Source organism: Hesperophylax consimilis, chromosome 26 (genome assembly GCF_061612785.1).
Source record: "Hesperophylax consimilis isolate HC1 chromosome 26, BYU_Hcon_1.0, whole genome shotgun sequence".
NCBI classification, from domain to species: domain Eukaryota; kingdom Metazoa; phylum Arthropoda; class Insecta; order Trichoptera; family Limnephilidae; genus Hesperophylax; species Hesperophylax consimilis.
The window spans coordinates 3142049-3162324 of NC_142861.1; the positions used below are offsets into that span (position 1 = coordinate 3142049).

The following is a 20276-nucleotide window of genomic DNA, read 5'->3' on the forward strand; positions in this document are numbered from 1 at the left end:
CGTCTGTACAGAATAAAAATATGTCTTCAAAGTATGCTCTAGATGTATGTATCGATATATATTTTAAACGGTACATCATAGACGTATATAGCTGTGAGGGGGTAGTTTTAAAGGGTTGATTAAACAAAATGGCATTAAAAAAAAAGTGTATATAATGTGGCTCAAAGTATGCTTTATACAAATATATATATATATATATATATATATATATATATATATATATATATATATATATATATTTTATTTCATGTGCCATACAAAAATGTACCTAATTATTTAAAAAAATAACTAAAAATAAAATAAATAAATAAAATAAAATTTATTAACGCCCTTTTTGGGGCTTTTACACATGAATAGTAAGAATTTACAGTATGTATTTATTATACGTAATTAAACTGCCTCGGTAACAATCTTTTGCATTTGTTAAATGATAAATTATAGATGTCTAGTGACTCGGTATAATTATTTCTCTCCATAAGTTTCTGGGCAATGAGGAATACATACGGAATACGGTAGTTAGTCCCAGCATTTCTTCACTGAAATTAATCTCGACTTCTAATATTACGTAGTGGAATCCGAAAGCTTATCAATGCAAGCAATTCTGGTCTATCGAATGCTTCATTTAGAAATTTATATATTATGTAGTAATAATACCAAGTCAGTGAAAATTCTTTTGTCTTACAATTTAAAAATATTCAGATCAAATTTGTGCTTAAAATTCATTCCACGCCACGGGTGCGATTGATGTCACTAAGCTTACTCGCTTACACTAAGATCAATACAGAACCCTGTACACGTGTAAGTGACCAGCTCAGGTACGGGGGCTCCATCGAAGCCAGAGTAAAGTTGGCCTCTCAGAAGCTGGGCGTACTGTACAGGGCCCGCAGATACTTTAATAGTACACAACTGCTGACCCTGTACAAATCGCAAGTGCGCCCTACTGTCGAATTTGGCAGCCATCTCTGGTCCGGAGCCCCTAAATACCTGAAAAAAACCCTTGACTCTGTGCAGAAACGGGCGGTCCGTTTGATAGATTCCCCAATCTTAACAAACGGACTGCAATCTTTAGAGCACAGGCGTCAGGTAGGTATGCTGTCCTTGTTCTATCGGTATTACAATGGAAGATGCTCTGAGGAACTAGCGTCATTGATCCCTTCGGCACCGGTGCATAGTCGGGATACACGCCAAACGCGCGCCCAACATTTGTACACGGTTGACATTTGTCACATGAGAACGGGTCGCTTCTACGATTCGTTCTTAGGTTCAACAGCTCGGCTGTGGAACGAACTGCCGGCCTCTGTGTTTCCTCCCTCCTACAACTTGGGACTCTTCAAGACCCATGTTCACTCCTTCCTCTCCACAAAAAGACCCTCTACATAGCATCCCCAAAGATGATATAGGCCCTGAGGGAAATTATTTTCTTCAGGGCCTCCTGTGTGGAGTTAATATAAAAAAAAAAAACATAAAATAAAGAAAGAAAAGTAGAAGTGCTTTTGATACAAATTTGAATAGAAACAAATGTCGCCACTGACTTAGTACCTTTTGGTTCTAGATCATTTAGCATGCGCTCCGTCTCTCTTACACTCTACTCCATCTCATTTGAATTTCGCAATCGTGGTGAAAAACACTTGTTGAAAATTTAAGCCCCGATCGGACAAAAATTTGGCAAAACGAAGCAAGTCAACATTGCATTTCTTATGTTCTTCTTTATTCTATTGCTGTATGAGATGACCTACTGCTCGTAGGTTGTTCTTCTAAGTGTTGCTAAGTTGGCTAAGTTTGCTATCTTGCTTTCTCTAATGGCGCTTAAAATCTTCGGTAAACAATCTAAATTCTTGTGTTATTTTAATAACAAGCATTTTTTGGTATTTACAAATGAAATGTTATTTCTTAGCTTATACTAGTGTTTGCCGTGTAACACAAACACTTTCTTATCACACACGAGGGCATTTTGGCAGTTTTTTTTATGCAATTTAGTTAGGTTAGGTCAGAGATAGCATGCGATGCGCGACCATTTAATACCATATTGAAAGTACCGCAACTACCATATCTTTCACTTGCCACTTTTAAGATATCTAAAACCTGTCTATAAGTTTGTAATGCCATTGTCTTTCAACCAGATTTTACAGATGTATGTGAATTTGCATTGCCATATAATGTGTTCCCACAAACAGTTCTCCAACTCGTCGTGGAAGGAGATTATAAATAAATGGTTCTTTGTGATAAATCAGGGATTTAGTAATACTCCAAGTATTACAATGGTGACTCGATAGTCGACCTAACTAGAAGCTAATTGAGATCTGAAACACTGAGTTTATCTGGGAGCCTTCCCACTGGCCCTGGCGACTACTGGCCACTGGCTGCCATCTTGTGGACTTCCACGCAAGCTCTATGCACTGCCCTCTATGAGTGCATCTATGAAGCTCTTACTTCCTAACACCATACTTACAATATTATCATCATAATGCAACAGTATCGTTTTACTAAAATTTTTGACATAATGTAATTTTGTTTGACTTTAAAGCAATGCACCACGTCATGTAACATTTGGAATCGGGCCACTAACAATAACACTCCTAATTTCGACCAGTCGGTGGCCGAGTTGACATCGCGCTTGGGTCCCACTCAGGCGTAGTGTGTTCAATTCTTCGGCTGGCTAAGTCCTCCATCACAACACAAGCAATATTTTCAGCATACTGTGGTGGTAGTAGATTTTCAAATATTGTCAGGTTATTCGTAACCCGGGAATGTTTGTCTTTCTTTTAAAAAATAAAAAAAATGTAGATGGCGATAAGGTTTAAATTACCGCTTAACGCCAGCCTTGATTTTTGCAAGAAAAAAATATCACCGAAAGTGTTTTATTTTATTTTGTGAAGTTCAGGAACAAATATTTAATGATTATTTTCTAAAGAACTTAATTTTCTACATTATACACGGTGTCCGGAAACTCGTAGTACAAGCGGGAAACTGGAGAATCTACACCACATGGGGAACCCAAATAATAAAGTTTTTTGATTTGAGCATTTTCACAAAAAAAAAAAAAAACAAAAAAAAATATTTTTCGGCTATTTTAGGGTTAAAGTTTTTTCTGGTGTTTAGGGTTGAACAACAGATGTTTTAACCCTGCAGAGCAGAAATATTTTATGATTACACCGGATTACATGAAGGGTGATTTCAAAATAATGCTTCAAATCCGAATTTCTTCATTTGTTTTACTTTCAAATAGTTTTAATTAGTTGGGTACTTTGATCTTCAGTAATAATTTATAAAAATTTGATAAAAAAAAAAAAAAAAAAAAAAATCAACTTCTAACTCGATTTACTCGATAACGAAAGCTCAAATCAAAAAAAAATATACTACAAAATCGACTCCAAATGTGATGTAGATTCACCAGTTTCCCGCTTGTACTACGAGTTTCCGGACACCCTGTATAATAAGACCATAACCGAAAGGGGGTTTGTAGATATGATATTTACTTTAAAGAAGTTTTATATGACTGATACTTTATTTTCAGAGTTTTCAAAAAAACGCTTGACTATTTCAAAGCATCTATAATGTTTCTATAAGCGATCAAATTTTCAAACATTAAACACATGTTTTTTTATTACTTTGTAGTGCTTCGCCTTAACTGACTTGAATACATCAGTCCAGTAGAATCATTTGAGCTATTTACAAAGAGAACGGACATCAGACTGCTAACATTACAAAAGCAACTATTCAAATGCTCAGTCGAGAGGTTATTTCTCATCCTCATGAAAAAAATGTTTTTTTTATTGTTTTATTTCATTCCCATAAGCCTTTGAGAACTATTATTTTCTTTAGTATTTCTTGTACTAAATATCTATTTTCTTCAGCAGTTGGCGGCGAGGTGAATGTGGAAGTGGGCGGAGTGGAGTGGGAAAAGCAGCGGCGCCGCGAGGAGCGCTTGGTGGCGGACATCATAGCGCGGGTGCGGCGGGAGTGCGAGGCCTCGGGGGCGCAGGGCGGCACCCGCAGGGGCTACTCCCGGAGATCAGCTCTCACCAACGGTTAAAAACGCAACCCTATTGTACCTTCTTCTGCTTCGAGACAGGAATCACTGAACAGAATAAAAGTGTGATCTACATCATGGTTTGAGAGAAAACTATTGTTGCCGTTTTCTTGTTTTGTTATTAGTAATTCAAGTCTGCTAATAACATAATAACTATGTATTTACACATTCCAAACTGATGTTCAGAGAATTTTTAGAAAATACACTTGAGCGATTTTTGGCATATTATGCCAATTTTGCAAATACGTTTGTGCGATCGCTTGCCATATTGTGCCAAATTTATAGAATCTATAACTGTGTGATGAATGGTGACATCTAGGTGAATTCATTGGCTTTCAACCGGAGTAAGCAGTTTTATATGTTTCCATATTAATATTTTGAGGAATGGTATCAATTTAATAATATGGTAAATGTAAACCAAACAGGGCCGGCCCATTGCGGGCGCAATTGGAGCAGTCCGCTCCAGGCGCCGAATTGCCAACATCCCAAGATGCTGATAAGATAATACATAATAGTCCTAACACATCGCCCTTGAGATTATTTTTAATGTAATTGGCGCTACACAAAAATACTAATCATTAGAATATTATTGATAACAGTGATAACACCTACCTAGATGTCTACTGCTTTTGACAGTGGGTGCCAAAATTTTAGTCGCGCCAGGCGCCGTTTGGCACAGGGACGACCCTGCATGTAGATATTCACCAAAAACTAGAAATGATTGGGAGATTTGATGTGATACTGTATTGAGACAAATATAAAGAAAATACATAGTTTAAATTAGAAATGATCTAAATATTATTTACCTACATTTTTGATTAGCCTATAATCGATGTTCAATAATCAGTAGTTACTGTTCCAGTTACATAACCTAACATTCAATAAACCTTAGGTTTTGCTAATAATCAAGATTACCACATAATTGAAAATACATAGAAAATAACAGATTTAAAGTACTTACAAATTTAATAATATTTTTTCTCAATATTCTCATGAATTTTAATAAATAATATTATGTACTAATATTATTCAAAGTAGTAATTATGACAAAATACTTCTCAGTAGAATGAATTAATTGAATTTTAAACTCATAACATATCTCTCAATAAAGTTATAAATAAATCTTCCTACTAACTCTCAGTATTTTAGAATAAATTTTATTGTATCTTGAAGTGTAAATATGTAAAAACCTAAATTAAATTGTAAAATTTCCTCGATAAATAATTGATTACGATTAGAATAATAGTTTTGTCAAACTCTATTTCAATGATTATTGTCATTCATTGTTTTATCTAAGTGTATTTTAATCCATAAGAAATGTGTTAGGATAAAATTAAACATAATTTTATAAAAATAATAGTTCCTTTCACCGAAACGAAGTGCCAAGGAAAAATCATATTGGGGTTTGAACCTGATTTTACTACGAATTATTAAGCATTTTATTTTGAAGGTTCTGATTTCACTATTGGAAAGAATGACTTTAAAGAATCGTAATATTATAGCACTTTTTAGTATTATTAGAGGTGATTGATTTATCGCAAAAGGGAAGGAATTATGAAATTATTGTTTTAATATGTTAGAAACTGCTCAAATTAAAAACATAACATGGTGTTGTAAAAGTTAAATATATTTTCCATTTAAACATAGATTTGGTCTCTAACATTTTCCAATGAACGGATGAACGTCTTATAAGAGAACTATCAGAATGCAGATTGCGTGGAAAAGGTTACATACATTCGATTTTAGATAAATTCGCTGTTTTTGAAAGTCTTATAAGAGAACTATCAGAATGCAGATTGCGTGGAAAAGATTACATTTTCACATTACATTCGAATTTAGATAAATTTGCTGTTTTTGAATGTCTTATAAGAAAACTATCAGAATGCAGATTGCGTGGAAAAGATTACATTTTCACATTACATTCGAATTTAGATAAATTTGCTGTTTTTGAATGTCTTATAAGAGAACTATCAGAATGCAGATTGCGTGGAAAACATTACATTCAATTACAGATAAATTCGCTGATTTTATACATATTTCAAAATAAAATATTATTCTTGAAATAAGATGAGATTTAGATTTTAGTATTACAAATCGGCATAAGCAATTTAAACGCAAACAAATATAAAGTTTTTAGAGTCGCTTACCGATGGTCTTTACCTTGTAAACTGTAATTATTACTTTACACGAAACTAAAAAACATATTTAATTAGAGAAAGGTTTTATAAAAGCTGTTGTCACTTTCCTTTTTTTTTCATTTAAAAAAATATTTATTAAAAAATTTTGCAAACTTTGACAAATATTTTTCAAATGGAAATTTTTGTTTCATAGAATTATTTTTAATTTTACAGTAATTTTTTTAATGCAAACTGAAAGCGCGGTATTCTCTCTCTTTCTAACACTGTTTAAATCATTTCTCGCCCTAATACAAAATGAGATAGCATAAATTTTATGAGACCGTGTCAGGATGGGATATATATATCTCCAAAAGACTCTACGGTTGTCGTCTTTAAAGGATATCTCCCAAATCGCCCAAGAGATTAAATTCATTGTTTGAAATTTAAAAAAAGAAGTTATATAAAATTATTGCGAATGAATTTCATTGCAATTTTATTAATGTAAGCCAAATTAACTTAATTCCTCAGTGTGCCAATTTTGTTTTTATTTATTTTTAATAATAAAACAGTTTAGATAGTTATATATATACAAAGGATTGTGACAGGTAATGTCAACAATTTTTACCCATGTATTTGTGCTTGTACAATGCGATAATGTAACTACATATTATGTACATTATTTTTTGTTTGAAAAAATGTATCTTGGAGATGTGAATTCCAATAGAAAACTTTGAAGGACCTCATTGTATACGCTATAATATGGCCTAATGTAAGTAACTACTCTCATTGTTAATACCTTTGGATTGTCACCTTAAATGTAAATGTACAATTTATTTTTAAAAGTTACATAATTTTCAATCATACAGGAATGATACCCATAATAAAAGTGTGTACTTACGATATTTATTAAGTCACTACGCAGGATTATTCTCTAGTTAGGATTTGTTTTGTTTTGTATGTCAGGAATTCTAAAACGTTGATATTTTTTGTGTACCGACATATAAATTAATAGTATTTTATGAGTTGTTGTTTCAAAAACGTGTAAATAAACATTGTTATAAATTATATTGTGCGAAGGAAGCATCTACTTTCTCTGTCAGTTCAGGTTGTTGTAAAAGTTTTTGTAACGTTCAAGACTGCCGGAGAGTTCTATCAAACATCGATAATTTTACAAACCATAACAAAATGTTAAAACTTGTGATAGGTGCGATACTTTCTATTGCAGTTACAGTAAAACATATTTGTAATTCCAAGATAAAGAATGATTAGTCAAGAGTATGTTTCAGCCTACTGAAATCCTCTACTTTCAATGCCTCTTTACCAGTTAATGGTTAAGTTGCGCGGCCCTTCACACAAAACTTAAATTTAGATTTGATGCCAAAATACTTAACCGAACTGAAAATATTTTTTTTGATCAAAAGGGATAACAAATATCTAGTATGTACTTCTTTAATTATTTGTTTTTTAACCCCTATAGTGAGGCTGGCTACATTTGCAGTCCAGTGAAATTATAACTAACTTGGGGTGCAGTGTATAAAGTTATGTCTATGTTTTAAATGTTTTGGATGTATTTCGTTACTGCCAATAAATTCCAAAATAAAAAGTAGACATTGTAGAAGTTTGTCTATTATTTGACATTGTAGAAGTGTGTTTATTATTTCTATTAAAATTTTCAATATTATATTTGGGTTGATTCATTTACTAAATTTCATCCGTCTCATAGAGGGGTTCAATTATAAAATATGGGCTATGAAAGAATTCAATTTTTCATGATTTAGAGGTAACTTTGACAATTTTTTTCTGAGTTATTAATAATTATTAAAAAAATTAATCTTGCCCAACAACTATGCTAATATAATAAAATTTATATTAAAAAAATTGTAAAAAAGGGCAGTTTTGGGTCAAAATTTTAAAATTTACATTCAAACCGGTCGGTGGCTGAGTTGACATCGCGTTTGGGTCCAACCCAGGCATAGTGTGTTCAATTCATTGGCTGGCTAAGTCTTCCATCACAACACAAGTAACATTTTATGCTTACTGTGGTGGTAGTAGGAGATTTGCAAATATTGTCAGGTTATTCGTAACCTGTCTTTCTTTTAAAAATAATGAAAACATATTTGTGTTCATTTGTAAATTGGTCATTTGTAAGTTAAATTTAAGCCTATCAAAATGCTTTTATAGTAATTAATATTGTTTATTTTAAATTTCATTATATTTACAAAGGTAGGGAAAAAATATTTTTTTCAATAATTATAATTCACAACAATTGCCAAGGTTGTCTCTAAAATCATGAAAATTCGACTGTTTTCCCCACATTGAGACTTCAAAATACCCCACACAGAATATGAAATCTATTGTCACAATTATTTTATCAGTAAATCGGTTCAACCGGTAATAAATCATTTTAAATTGGGAGGGGGTAAAATAGAATCATATAAATAAGTCGTCTAAACGTGGTTATAACCACAGCTGTAACTTAATAATTATATTATTAAATTTGATAGTTCTACAAATTAATCACAAAAACAATAAATAAAAATCGACTTCTTTAACGGCCTATATTTTATAATTTAAATAAATAAAGTATCACAAATCTGTAATAGATATTTGCTACACATTAGATTAAAAAATATATTTTAAGTTTAAATAAGTATTTTGGTTCCAAATTTAAATTTAAGCATTCTATGTAAAGGGCCGAGCAGCAGTTCCTCTTAAAATGGCAGTGTACTTAAATACAATCTCTGTGCAGTCTGCGCTCGGACTGTGTGTTGTGCCAAGTTTATAAACAGTAATTTAAGTATTGCATGTGATGTCAAAATTGTGATAATATTTTCTCAATACCATAATTCTTTAAATAGTTTAGTTTGATCTGTTGTTACTTCTGTCATTGTAAGCGGTTTTTGTTAATAAGTAACAAACATGGAGTGAAGTGAAGTGAAGTTATAGAAGTGAACCATTCAGTTTTCTAACCATCCAGAAATAATATATTCAGATAATATTCATTTCCTGCCTAACCAAAATTAAACATTTCTCTTCTGCCTATTTTCTTGTAAAATAATTTAAAGGGTGGGCTGTTCAGATAACAACAACAAATGATTTAAAAATACATAATGTATCTTCTAGAAAAATGGGTAATTATTGATTTAACCCTACTAAGGGCTACTAAGAAATTTCAATAAATAAAAAGATATTTTTATTAAAGCCAACAACACGTTGAGAATACAATACTCAATAAGCTGACATTTTTATTTATTATCCAAAGGCAAAATTAATGTATAAGGTCGACACTGCAATTACAGTGATTGGTACCGTGCATGGGCATGATTCTTCAACACTGCAAATGCAGGGCTTCTGCCCCCCTAAGGGTTAAACGAAAATTTCTTTGCCTGAGAAATGTATTGTTGATGAAACAGCCAAGTTCTAACAAAATTAAAAAAATTGTAAAAACATATTAAATAAATTATATCAAATTTCCAAAGCTCATTGAGCATAATATGTCTTTATTTTAAATAATGTTAATTGTACATTCGTTATTCAAGTTCCAAACATAAACAAATCAACAAAAAAGTTAATACTATCAACCGAAAACAATACTCGACAAAACATATTATTTAAAAAAATATATCAAGTAGATTTTAATTCAGTCCTATAAAGTAGACATTACCTTACTTTGAATACCTGATTATCAAAGACTAATAATTTTAAAATTTTATCTAAGAGTACCTACTTATCTGTCTTTCTTCCTCTCAAATATTTTATATTTTTACATAGTGCAACACTACGAAAGGCAGAAAATCTTATTGGAATTAATTGGAAGCGATTTCAGTTAGCACACTTCAAGCGGGTGAAAATAGGGTCTCGTTCGATAAAATGGATTTTGCTTTAAACCACTATAACTTCGAAAATAACATATTTAAATTGGAATTATCAAGAAGATTGGTAAACATACAGCCACAAGTAGGACTGTTGAAAGGTAGAACTATCTTTCTTGCCAGAAGTGTGTTAATAATGCCTTGAGCACAGTTTTCTCCGTTCTTAACAATCATTTAAATGAAACTAAAATGTACAAATTTGCCATGTCTTTTGCAGTGTTCCACCATGTATCATCCATTGCCAAATTAGTTTGTATTAATACTTATTGTAGAATCTTCAGATGTATTACATAAATAATGAAATGATAATATTCTATACTGTTTTAAAATGACATTTACATATTCATCTATTTCCTGTAAATCTTTCAATTTATCATTATAATCCACTATTTAAATAATAAACGTAATATATTTAACTCTAGTGTTTGTTTTTGTACACTTCTACGCATCAGGGATTACTCTTATATAAATAAATGGGTTTTTAAATCCAAAAACCGGTTAGCATTTGGCCTTGATTGAAAAACTATGCATACCTTCATAATTTACATTTATAAAGATGTTAAATGAAGCATTTTGACCACAGAAGGATATTGGTAATAGATGCCATCAAAAGCTAAAACAACAGCCAAATCACATTCAAGTTTATAATTGAAATATTTATGTAAAAACAAATTGTTTTCTTCAGTAATTTAAAGCAACGGGATCATCCAATCTAAAAAAATAAGTTATAGAGAAATAAACTTTAGTTGTCCATTCAGTTCAAACAATTTATTAAAATATATTTCTGTACAATGCAAGTGTGTTGAACGCAGCTGGTGAAGACATGAACAAGCGACTATTCTATTGAAAGAAAGTAGACAAATGCTTACACAAATGAACTCACATGTAAAGTTACTGTAAAATAATGAACTAATAAGTCATTCTATTTAGTGGGTTCCTTGGGCGTTGTCTCTGCATCTGATTTTTCTGGCTTCTCCTTATTCCAATCTTTCAAACCTTCGGGTAAAGTTGTGTCTTCCTCAAAGGAACCAGTTCCCTCCACGAATTCCTCGTAGGTGGATTTCTCCGGGAAAGGTCGGGGACCGAGCAATTCGATCATGTCGTCCCTGCTCAGAATCTCTTGCTTTAGTAATCTCTCGGCAACCTTGATGATGTTTTCTTTGTGTGAGGTGAGTAACTCGGTTGTACTGGTGTGAGCGGTCTTGATCAGGTCTCGTACCTCAAAATCAATGAGTTCGGCTGTTTTTTCAGAGTAAGGTTTGTCAAGTACCATCTCTCCAGGTTGGGGCATATCGAAAGATACGTTGCCTACCTTTTCGTTCATGCCATAGTGTACAATCTGGGCGTATGCACTCTGGGTTACTTTTTTTAAATCGTCTTGGGCACCGGTGGTAATTCTGCCAAAGAATAATTCTTCACTGACTCGTCCTCCGAGGGTCATGCACATTCTGTCGAAGAGCTGCTCCTTGCTGTAAAGATACTGTTCTTTGGGTAGATATTGAGCGTAGCCCAGACCTTTTCCGCGAGGAATGATTGAGACCTTAAGGAGAGGATCAGCATGCTGCAAGAACCATCCGGCCACAGCATGACCTGCCTCGTGGTAGGCGACCGTGCGCCTCTCTTCGGGTTGTAGGACGTTGGATTTCTTTTCCATTCCGGCTACTACTCTCTCGATGGCTTGTTCGAAGCTCTTGATTCCGATATCAGTATGCATATCACGAGCTGCGATCAGGGCGGCTTCGTTGCAGACATTGGCGATGTCGGCGCCTGTGAAACCAGGTGTCAGGGAAGCCATCTTTCTGGCCAAAGCATTTTTATCGAGGTTAGTTTTTAATCCTGCTAAATGCACTTTGAAGATGGAAGCTCTTCCCTTAATGTCAGGAGCAGAAACAAATATCTGTCTGTCGAAACGTCCGGGACGTAAGAGAGCTTTATCTAGAATATCTACTCTGTTAGTAGCGGCCAGGACAACCACGTTGGTGGTGGTGTTAAAGCCATCCATCTCAACAAGCAGTTGATTGAGAGTGTTCTCTTGCTCCGAGTGTCCCCCAAAGCTTCGCCCGCCTCGCTTCCTTCCCACAGCGTCAATCTCATCGATGAACAGGATGCAGGGAGCGTGCTTGCGTGCCTGGGCGAACATATCCCTCACCCTGGAGGGGCCTACTCCCACAAACATTTCCAAGAACTCGGAGCCGGACACTGTAAGGAAAGGCACATTGGCTTCTCCCGCAGTAGCCTTGGCAAGCAGCGTCTTACCAGTTCCGGGAGGTCCGGTAAGCATAGCTCCCTTGGGGATCTTGGCTCCAAGATCGATATACTGCTGCGGATTCTTCAAGAAATTAACGAATTCCATAATTTCTATTTTGGCTTCTTCACAACCGGCAACATCTTTGAATCTAACACCGATATCGCTGGAATTGATAAGTTTAGCGGTGGATTCCATAACACCTCCGAAGAGTCCGCCACCTTTGCGTCCCCCTTTCCCTCCTCCCATCATCTCTGCAGAACGACGCATCATAAAGATGAGGAAGCCAATGATAAGCAAGGTGGGCAGAATTCCACTGAGACTGGAGGCTTCAATCTCAGACTTATAAACGACCGGCACAAAATTGGGTGGATCGATATTCATTTCAATTTGTGTATTTTCTAAGTTGCGTTCAAACGAGTCTACACTTCCAATGTTAAACCAGAGCGTCTGCGGTTCCATGGAGCTTCCCGGCAGCAGCTTTATCCTGACCCATTTCTTATTGACAACTTCTAATTTGTCCACCAGGTTCTTCTGTAGATATGAATTGGCAAAGTCTTTCCATGTAATTTCCTTGTATTTCATTTGAACATATGCAACGGATCCGATGAGACCGACGGTGACCAAGGCTCCGATCATCATCCAGCGTTCCTTGTCGCTGCCACCTTCTCCGTAAGGTTTGCCCCGTCCTTTGCCGGAATCCGAACCAAACATTCCCAAGTTCCATCCGTCAGCTTTGCTTGTTGATTTGGTCGGAGGCGAGACGTGAGGTCTTTGAGCTTGTGGGGCGCTTTTAGCCTCTTTGGAATCGGAACTTTCGGCACTTTTCTTTGCTTCTTTTTCTTGTTTCGGATTGAAGTACTTCTCAAAGCCCTTGGGTGGTTTTTCACACAGCCACCTCCATTGCTTCAAAAAAGACTCCATTGTCAGAACACCGGGGGGACCCGTGTTGATCTTGGCACCAGAACCATCGATGATATTGTATATAAGTCTATTTTTGAATATTTTATCTAATTTCTGGACCGAATTTAAAATTCGATGAGCCATTTTGCACTATTATTAACTGTGTGCTTAACCTTTATAAATTTATAATAATTACACAATGTGCACTTCTTAGAGGTTATTATTTTATTTAATGTTCGTTTCTATCGTTGACAACAGCAGATGGAAAAGTTTTCATTCAGGTTAGATGGGACGATGAGTATCTTAAACTAACACATTTTATTATTTCGGTCAAGTCATTTTTATTTCATCACATTTACGCTTGAATCTCCGGCTTCGATGAAATTATGTGTATGTTATCCTTGGTGTGTGCCCCCATATAAAGGACTTATTTCTTCATTAGAAACACTAATATAATGAATTATTACCGATTTACAACTTGAAAAAGATCAAATAAATAAAAATATGCGTTACGACACCGACTGGCCTGTCAAAACGATTTGCGATCTTGTCTCTGGTTATCTCTGGGCATAAATGAACCACTCACTAGATCAATATCTTCGGGTTTTTAGTACTGAGCCCATGGGTCCTAATGTTTGCCATAGATAAAAGTCTGTAACTGAAAAATATACGTCACTACTACACATACTCACCATCGACTAGGATAGAAACTATAAAAAAGGCGTAACCATAGACAATATAATTCTCATTCGGAGCCAACCCATTGGCTAGCCTAAAATCGGCCAATGACAGCGGCCTATAAACATTCATGAAGTTCGTGACAGCGGCCTATAAACATGCATGAAGTTCGTACTGGAATGTGGAAAATATACGTCACAAGTCACCCATAGAGATTACCGTGTCTTTTTTTCTGACCCACTTTTTTCTCGGAGTTATACCCCCCTGTCTCTGGGTCTCTGGTCATAAATCAACTATCTTCTCTGGTTGTCTCTGGTCGTGTCTGGTCCAGTCAGTGATGGTAAGCCCAAAAACAATTATTTCCCTAGATTTCCCTAGATTCAGGACCTTAGCAAGTAAAAAAAACCGCCGTTGACGGTGGGATTTTAATACACGTATAACATTTGACGTACGTGTATTACACTGAAAACAGTAACTAATTTATTTTTTTACGTACTAAGCGTGTAGCGGAATTCGACAATATTAATAATTATTCGTTATTTTTACCACCATCGTATATACGGCTTTCCTGAATGGAGATCATATTAATAATTGTGCTGAAGTCTCACAGTTGGAGACGTCTCATAACTGTTTGTATTACGCCGTGTTTTGGTTTTTGTCATTACATGTTTTATTATTGCTTTATTGTGTCCCTCAATTAAATTAAAATAATTTCAAAAATACAAGAAATATATTTTATACAGACAAGTTAATATAAGTTTGGATACGAATAATATGAAGAATAAAATACAAACATTATGAAGGTGATGTAAAGACAACTTGAAACTAAATACAAAAGTTAAAAAACTACAGGCCGCCTCAGAACAAAAAACCCTATTGAGGAGGACTGAGAATTTATACTTTATACCTACATCATGTAAAACCTCTGCAATTGAAGCTAATAAAAAAAGACCAGGTAATTATTTACTATTTTGCTACACGAAATAGCGATAATTTTATATACATTATTTTTCCATTATTACTTCCCTTATTTGGTTTTATTTTTTGGTACATAATTGTATATACTTTCTCCAAACATAATAAAAAAAACACTGCTTGATGATAACAATTATTTAAGGTTACTGGGAATCCTAAAAATATGTTGTCGTTTGTTGGAAGTACGTAGCTACTAGATACATATACAAAATTACAGCACTAAAATTTTTTAATATCGTTTATTTTGCAGTGCCAGAGTTAAAAATTATAAAACAATCATGTTTATTAGGAATCCAAATAACATTGTCATATGTTAAAGAAAGTTTTACCTAAGTTCGAAATTTTCCTAGATTTGTGCTGATTTCCTTTTTCCCTACAAAATTCCCTAGACATCACATCACTAGGTCCAGTGTTAGTATGCCAAAAAAATAAATCTCCCCAACTTTTTCAACAAAACTCCCCACATTCAAAAAATTCGTTACTTCAACCATGAAAACTAGGCAAAATAGGGTAAAAACAGGCGCAACAGCTATCGACGAGCGGGGGTGGGGAGAATATATTTTTAAAATAATGTTTTATTTCGCAATATTTTGGCAAAACAATGATAGTTAACACTTCCCACAACACTTTTCCGTCAAGTTGTTCTCTGGTAGGACCCCTAGCAAAATAAGCCTAGTGAAGTCATTACTAAAAACTACTGATGTATCGGGCCATAGCTAGAGAGCTACATTAATTTATGAAAAAAATTGAAATCCTCTTAAAAATAGTTAAAAGTATGTTGACTTTAATCTTTTATAAATACAAACCATTCCAGACAATCTACGTTTCTTTACATCAGCCTTTAACACATCGCTCATAAAGGCTACCGAACAAAATGAGTGATTACATATAATCCTCGTCCTCAAAATCCCACAGATTTCTTACTTTTCCAAAAATCTTCCTTTCTCCTTTTGAAATTCAAAATCCACCAGATCTGGGGCTTCTTCCCAAACATATCATCACGGGTTTGGTCTATAATCCTTAGATATACGGTATAATCTATCCAATAGTGTCTATCATCTAGTGTGAGTGGTAAACCTATGGTGTTAATGGTATTTTACTCTTTTATTTCCCATGGACCTAAAAAGCGTGGAGTATTAGTGCGATTTTGTATGAATTGCATTGACGCCAAATCAATTGTCTGTTAGCCATCTTGTATGACTAACTTTTGAACTGATATGTATTCAATGTGGTTCATTATAAACTAGGATTATTTTAATTTTGTGTTGTAAATGCAGTTATAGCGGCTTATGACTTTTTGGGAGTATTTGATGAGACAAAGAATGCGGTACGTCCTCTAAAATTAAGTGTATTTAACATTTTTCATACATCTTCCCCCTCACCACGCAGCTTCAAATTGTTCTCCAATTGCTCCGTCCAAAGATTTTTAGGTCTTTGGTATTTCCACTAATATTGATGCCATATATACAAAAAATATGTCTAGAACGACATCATTTAAAAAAAATCAGTTATAAATTACTCAAAAACCATTCATCTAGCAACACTGCCACTTGTTTGAAGACAATGATAATATTATAATTATTTTTTTTAAATACTTATTGCATCTGGTTGTATTATTTTACCAAGCTAGAAAACTTTATTCATTATGACTACATAATAAAATAAAATCAATATTATTGCTTTCTATTAGTTTTCTCTTTCTAAAAAGCATTCGGTTTCAGATGTTTACTCCATTGATATTAATTTTATTTTGGTAGTACGTGAATCACGAAAGAAATAATTTCAAATGCTACTGCAATCGCAAACTTCAATTAAATTCCTAAAAGTTTTGATTCGTGGTGGTCGAATAAAATTACGCTTTTAAAAAAATACGTTTACCCTTTAGCACCGACATCTTTATTAATTTAGGCCGCGCTATAGAGTGTAGATAATGAACTGACAGTTTTTTAAAGATAGCGATAGATAGATCGCTATTAGCGGTTTTTATTGATTATTTCGAAACATCATAAAATTTAAAAAAATCTGGTACATTCCTTTTTATCCATCTCTATTTTATGTCGTGTGTTAAATTTTGCATAGATAAACGAAATGTCACATGGCGAACGAACAAAACATAACCTATGCTGTCAAAAGTTGTTCTTTTAACATAATAATATTGTGTTAAACAATTAAATAGATATGTCTGCTCCGCCCTATTATGATTTATTTAGAGGAGCTGTGGAAGCCTTATTCAATAACTGGACAGCTTTACAATTAGCCGTCGACCAAGGAATGGGCGGTCACAACGCTAAAAATGTGAGTTAAGATTTCTGAAACGTGCGATTCAATGTTGTCAATGAACAATAACGTAACATTACAGCTTATACTTTTAAAGTTTTAAATATTTTTTATTGTTTCTCATTCAATAGACGGCACTACAGATGGTTGATTACATAGCTCAATACTGCTGCAACCGGGAGAATGTTGATCACGGAGAAGTGGCGTATCTTTTGGAAGATATAATGGATGAACAGTTCAATACAATTTGCGAAGACGAATCTCCACAAGGTAAAACCACGATAGAAACAAATTAAGTTTTGTGTTTTATGTCAATCAGACTAATGAAAACAGATGTTTGTTATCTTTATTTTCAGAATTGGGAAACATAATAGTGCGATTCATACAGCTATGTCGTGCCAACAATCACGAGCAGATGTTGACGGAAGTGGCTAACCTTCCTAAATGCAAGCTGTGGCTCTGTTTACCGCAAGCGCAGAATATTTTACCGGTACGTTCTTTGATTCGGTTTTTAATAATAATAATGATTGGATTGCTTGTATAGCGCCGTTTTTGTGAGAAAATCACCTCAACGACGCTTAACAACTTATTTTATACATTTAATGTATTCCTATGACTTAGACTTATAACTTATTACTTGTGGCTTATGCTAATGGTTTATAACTAAGATTAATGTCTAGTGATTTACAACAAAGGTCGGGTTTTTTTTGGAGAATTTGAACAATTCATCAAATTTTAATGTTCATTTTCAAGTTCTGTCAAAGATTTTTTCAAGTTCTTTTTTTGACTTTTAACTAGAAACTTAAAACTATACATATTTTTATGACGGAGTGGGTATATACAAAATACCGCTATAATATGACTTACAACTACCGTTTAATTATTGAACAAATAAGTTTGTAGATCTGTAACAGTATAATAATGTTACTCCAGTGGTGTAACTTTATACACTGTTGCCAGATCCTGATACCTTGCAAAAACTATTAGTAAAGTTGCTGAATTTCGTAGCACTCTTAAAATGCAAAATTTTTAAAACACAACCTTTTGTTTCAAACTTATTACTACAAGACACAACTATTTACGTCAGGGGAGATGGTAAAAGTTGCAATAAAGTTTCGTCACGTTAAGCATAAATATTACAGGTCAACCTCATGACGATTTCTCTATTAGAATACTCACATGTCTTTAGTTATGCATATATCTTAAAAAAAGAAGATTTTTTTTTCCCAATCAATGTTAAGTGTGAGGGTTGGGAAATATAGACATATGAATATTAGTAGACCTGCCCTAAGTGATTAAAAGCGTATTATCCCCACTCCCCATACCGGTTCCATTGGAGTCGGCTGTGCTCGCGTATGGCCTCAAGTGAAATTTGAAAACGTGACGTCATCATTCTTGTGCGAACTATGGTCGAGGCATCATCGGTTCATTTTACGAAATAACACGGCAAAATGTTGACTTGTGCTATGAAAACTTGTAAAAATAGATGTGAAAAAGAGAATAAACCCAATTGTCGTATTACATTCCATATATAAGCATTATTTTAAGCATATTCACATCGTATAATATGGATCAGTTGTAGAAACATAATATACTATCACATCGAGAAACGTCTGGACGCGAAACACAAAGCTGGTTGGTTGCTGGGAAGTAAATTATGAACATTTATAAAAGTGTCTTAACTAAATACTTAAACGAAATATTCGACTCTGAAAATAGAACCGAATTTTTTTGCCGAATTTGGACTTCGCAAATTTGTTCATAACGTGGCGAGTAATTTGCGCTCCCATGTAAAAATGTCTATTCATTCAAAAGCAGATTTTACTTTTAAGAAGTAAATGGTGATATTATAATGCGAGATGCCTATTTACTGTCAGATTGATTTATTGACGAATCACAGTCAGCTTCACCCCCTTCGTTCTTCAACAGTTGATTTTACCCCTCACCATTATCTTCTCGTCTATTAATTCCTATGTCTGTGGGAAATATGCATAAATTATTTAAGTAACCCAATCTAAGAACCTATTTTGCACATGCTTTACATGTCCTCTAACTTACATAGTTGTTTCCAGTAGTAATTAAGTTGAAATCAAGTGTTATTTTTTATTTACATTGCATACGCAAGTATCCGATAATGATGTTGTGTACTCATGTCACAAACAACTTGTCACGCACAGTCACAAAATCACGAGACCAGCATCGCCACCACCTCTGGAAACATAAAAACTAGTTTTGTAGCTGTAGTAGTTTGTTTTGACTGTCTGGTTCCTAGCATTGATCTAAATCACGCGCGTTGCACACATTGTTATTTTTTCCAGATTATCGTATTTATGAATTGCTCCGCAATGTTTAAAGTCTCGACGACGTGAATGGTAAGACTTCGACTGGCTGGTCGCGGGAAGCCGGCATCACCGACGAGTTTACAAACAATCGGCAACGTGTACCTGTGTAGGCACAAACGTCTGCAAAGATGTCGCAAAGATAATTGCGTCCCTGTGGAAGAATCAATGAATGCATTGCCTTAACTGTTGTTTCAAAATGGTGCAAAAAAAGAATTGAGTGTAATAATGTTTTCCGCAGATCCAGCCCGGCGAACTGGTGGAGGATGATGATGATGACGACGAGGAGATGCCTGATGAGCCGATGGAAGAGGACCCAGATCCCGGCTGGACTGTCGTCAAAACCCGCAGAAAATAGCACTCATCTAATCTAGCTTGTAATAAATATTATTATTTTCAAATATACTTTTATTTTATATCGATTATCTGGCCTCAATGCTTTCTCCGCCCTGTAATATAGATCTCTTCAAGACCCAGATTCGCTCCTTCCTTTCCTTGAAAAGACGCTCCTCAAAGATGGTATATGCCCTGAAAAATATTATTTCTCTCCGGGCCTTCTGTGTGGAGTTAACCTTTACGAACCTGAAGGTAAAAATCACTGGTGATCTATCAACTACACCAAATTGTGACGACTACTGACTAAGTCACTTTGTAATGGACTGCTTCCTTTTGTATAATACTTTGTGTATTCTTCTGATAGAGATCAGTGGATAATCTCCTATAATAATGATGGGTAGCTTTACAATAATAATACTGGAGAGTAGGTACTCCATTTACTTATTGTCGCACTACTGGTACATGTTACGTAGAAGGAAAAGCTATTGGTAAAACACATGAAAA

The 20276-nt window shown here is 34.4% G+C and overlaps 3 protein-coding genes across 3 annotated transcripts in view; 2 read left to right on the forward strand and 1 right to left on the reverse strand.

Moving 5' to 3' along the window:
* The window catches only part of ttk (zinc finger and BTB domain-containing protein ttk), a 67547-nt gene extending 62566 nt beyond the window's left edge, over positions 1–4981 (forward strand). The window contains exon 8 of the mRNA XM_089647614.1: positions 3855–4981. Within this exon, the coding sequence (XP_089503740.1) occupies positions 3855–4033 (179 nt within the window). The 3' untranslated portion in view covers positions 4034–4981. The remainder of the gene's footprint in view (positions 1–3854) is intronic.
* Positions 4982–5184: 203 nt separating this feature from the next.
* Afg3l2 (AFG3 like matrix AAA peptidase subunit 2) lies at positions 5185–13728 on the reverse strand. The gene has a single exon (XM_089647514.1). The coding sequence runs from the start codon at positions 13309–13311 to the stop codon at positions 10942–10944; it is 2370 nt and encodes a 789-aa protein (XP_089503640.1). The 5' UTR covers positions 13312–13728; the 3' UTR covers positions 5185–10941.
* A 3180-nt stretch (positions 13729–16908) lies between these two features.
* Positions 16909–19859, forward strand: LOC149410989 (pre-rRNA-processing protein TSR2 homolog). The gene is made up of 4 exons (XM_089647384.1): positions 16909–17115; positions 17229–17367; positions 17454–17587; positions 19678–19859. The coding sequence occupies exons 1-4, from the start codon at positions 16999–17001 to the stop codon at positions 19792–19794; spliced, it is 507 nt and encodes a 168-aa protein (XP_089503510.1). The 5' UTR covers positions 16909–16998; the 3' UTR covers positions 19795–19859.
* Positions 19860–20276: the final 417 nt, after the last annotated feature.

Excerpts from the sequence above, each read along its gene's own strand:
- LOC149410989 (XM_089647384.1), top strand. The coding sequence starts at position 16,999 with ATGTCTGCTCCGCCCTATTATGATTTATTTAGAGGAGCTGTGGAAGCC. Across the intron at positions 17,116-17,228 it reads GCGGTCACAACGCTAAAAAT|ACGGCACTACAGATGGTTGA; the intron begins GTGAGTTAAGAT and ends CTCATTCAATAG. Across the intron at positions 17,588-19,677 it reads AAGCGCAGAATATTTTACCG|ATCCAGCCCGGCGAACTGGT; the intron begins GTACGTTCTTTG and ends TGTTTTCCGCAG.
- Afg3l2 (XM_089647514.1), bottom strand. The coding sequence starts at position 13,311 with ATGGCTCATCGAATTTTAAATTCGGTCCAGAAATTAGATAAAATATTC.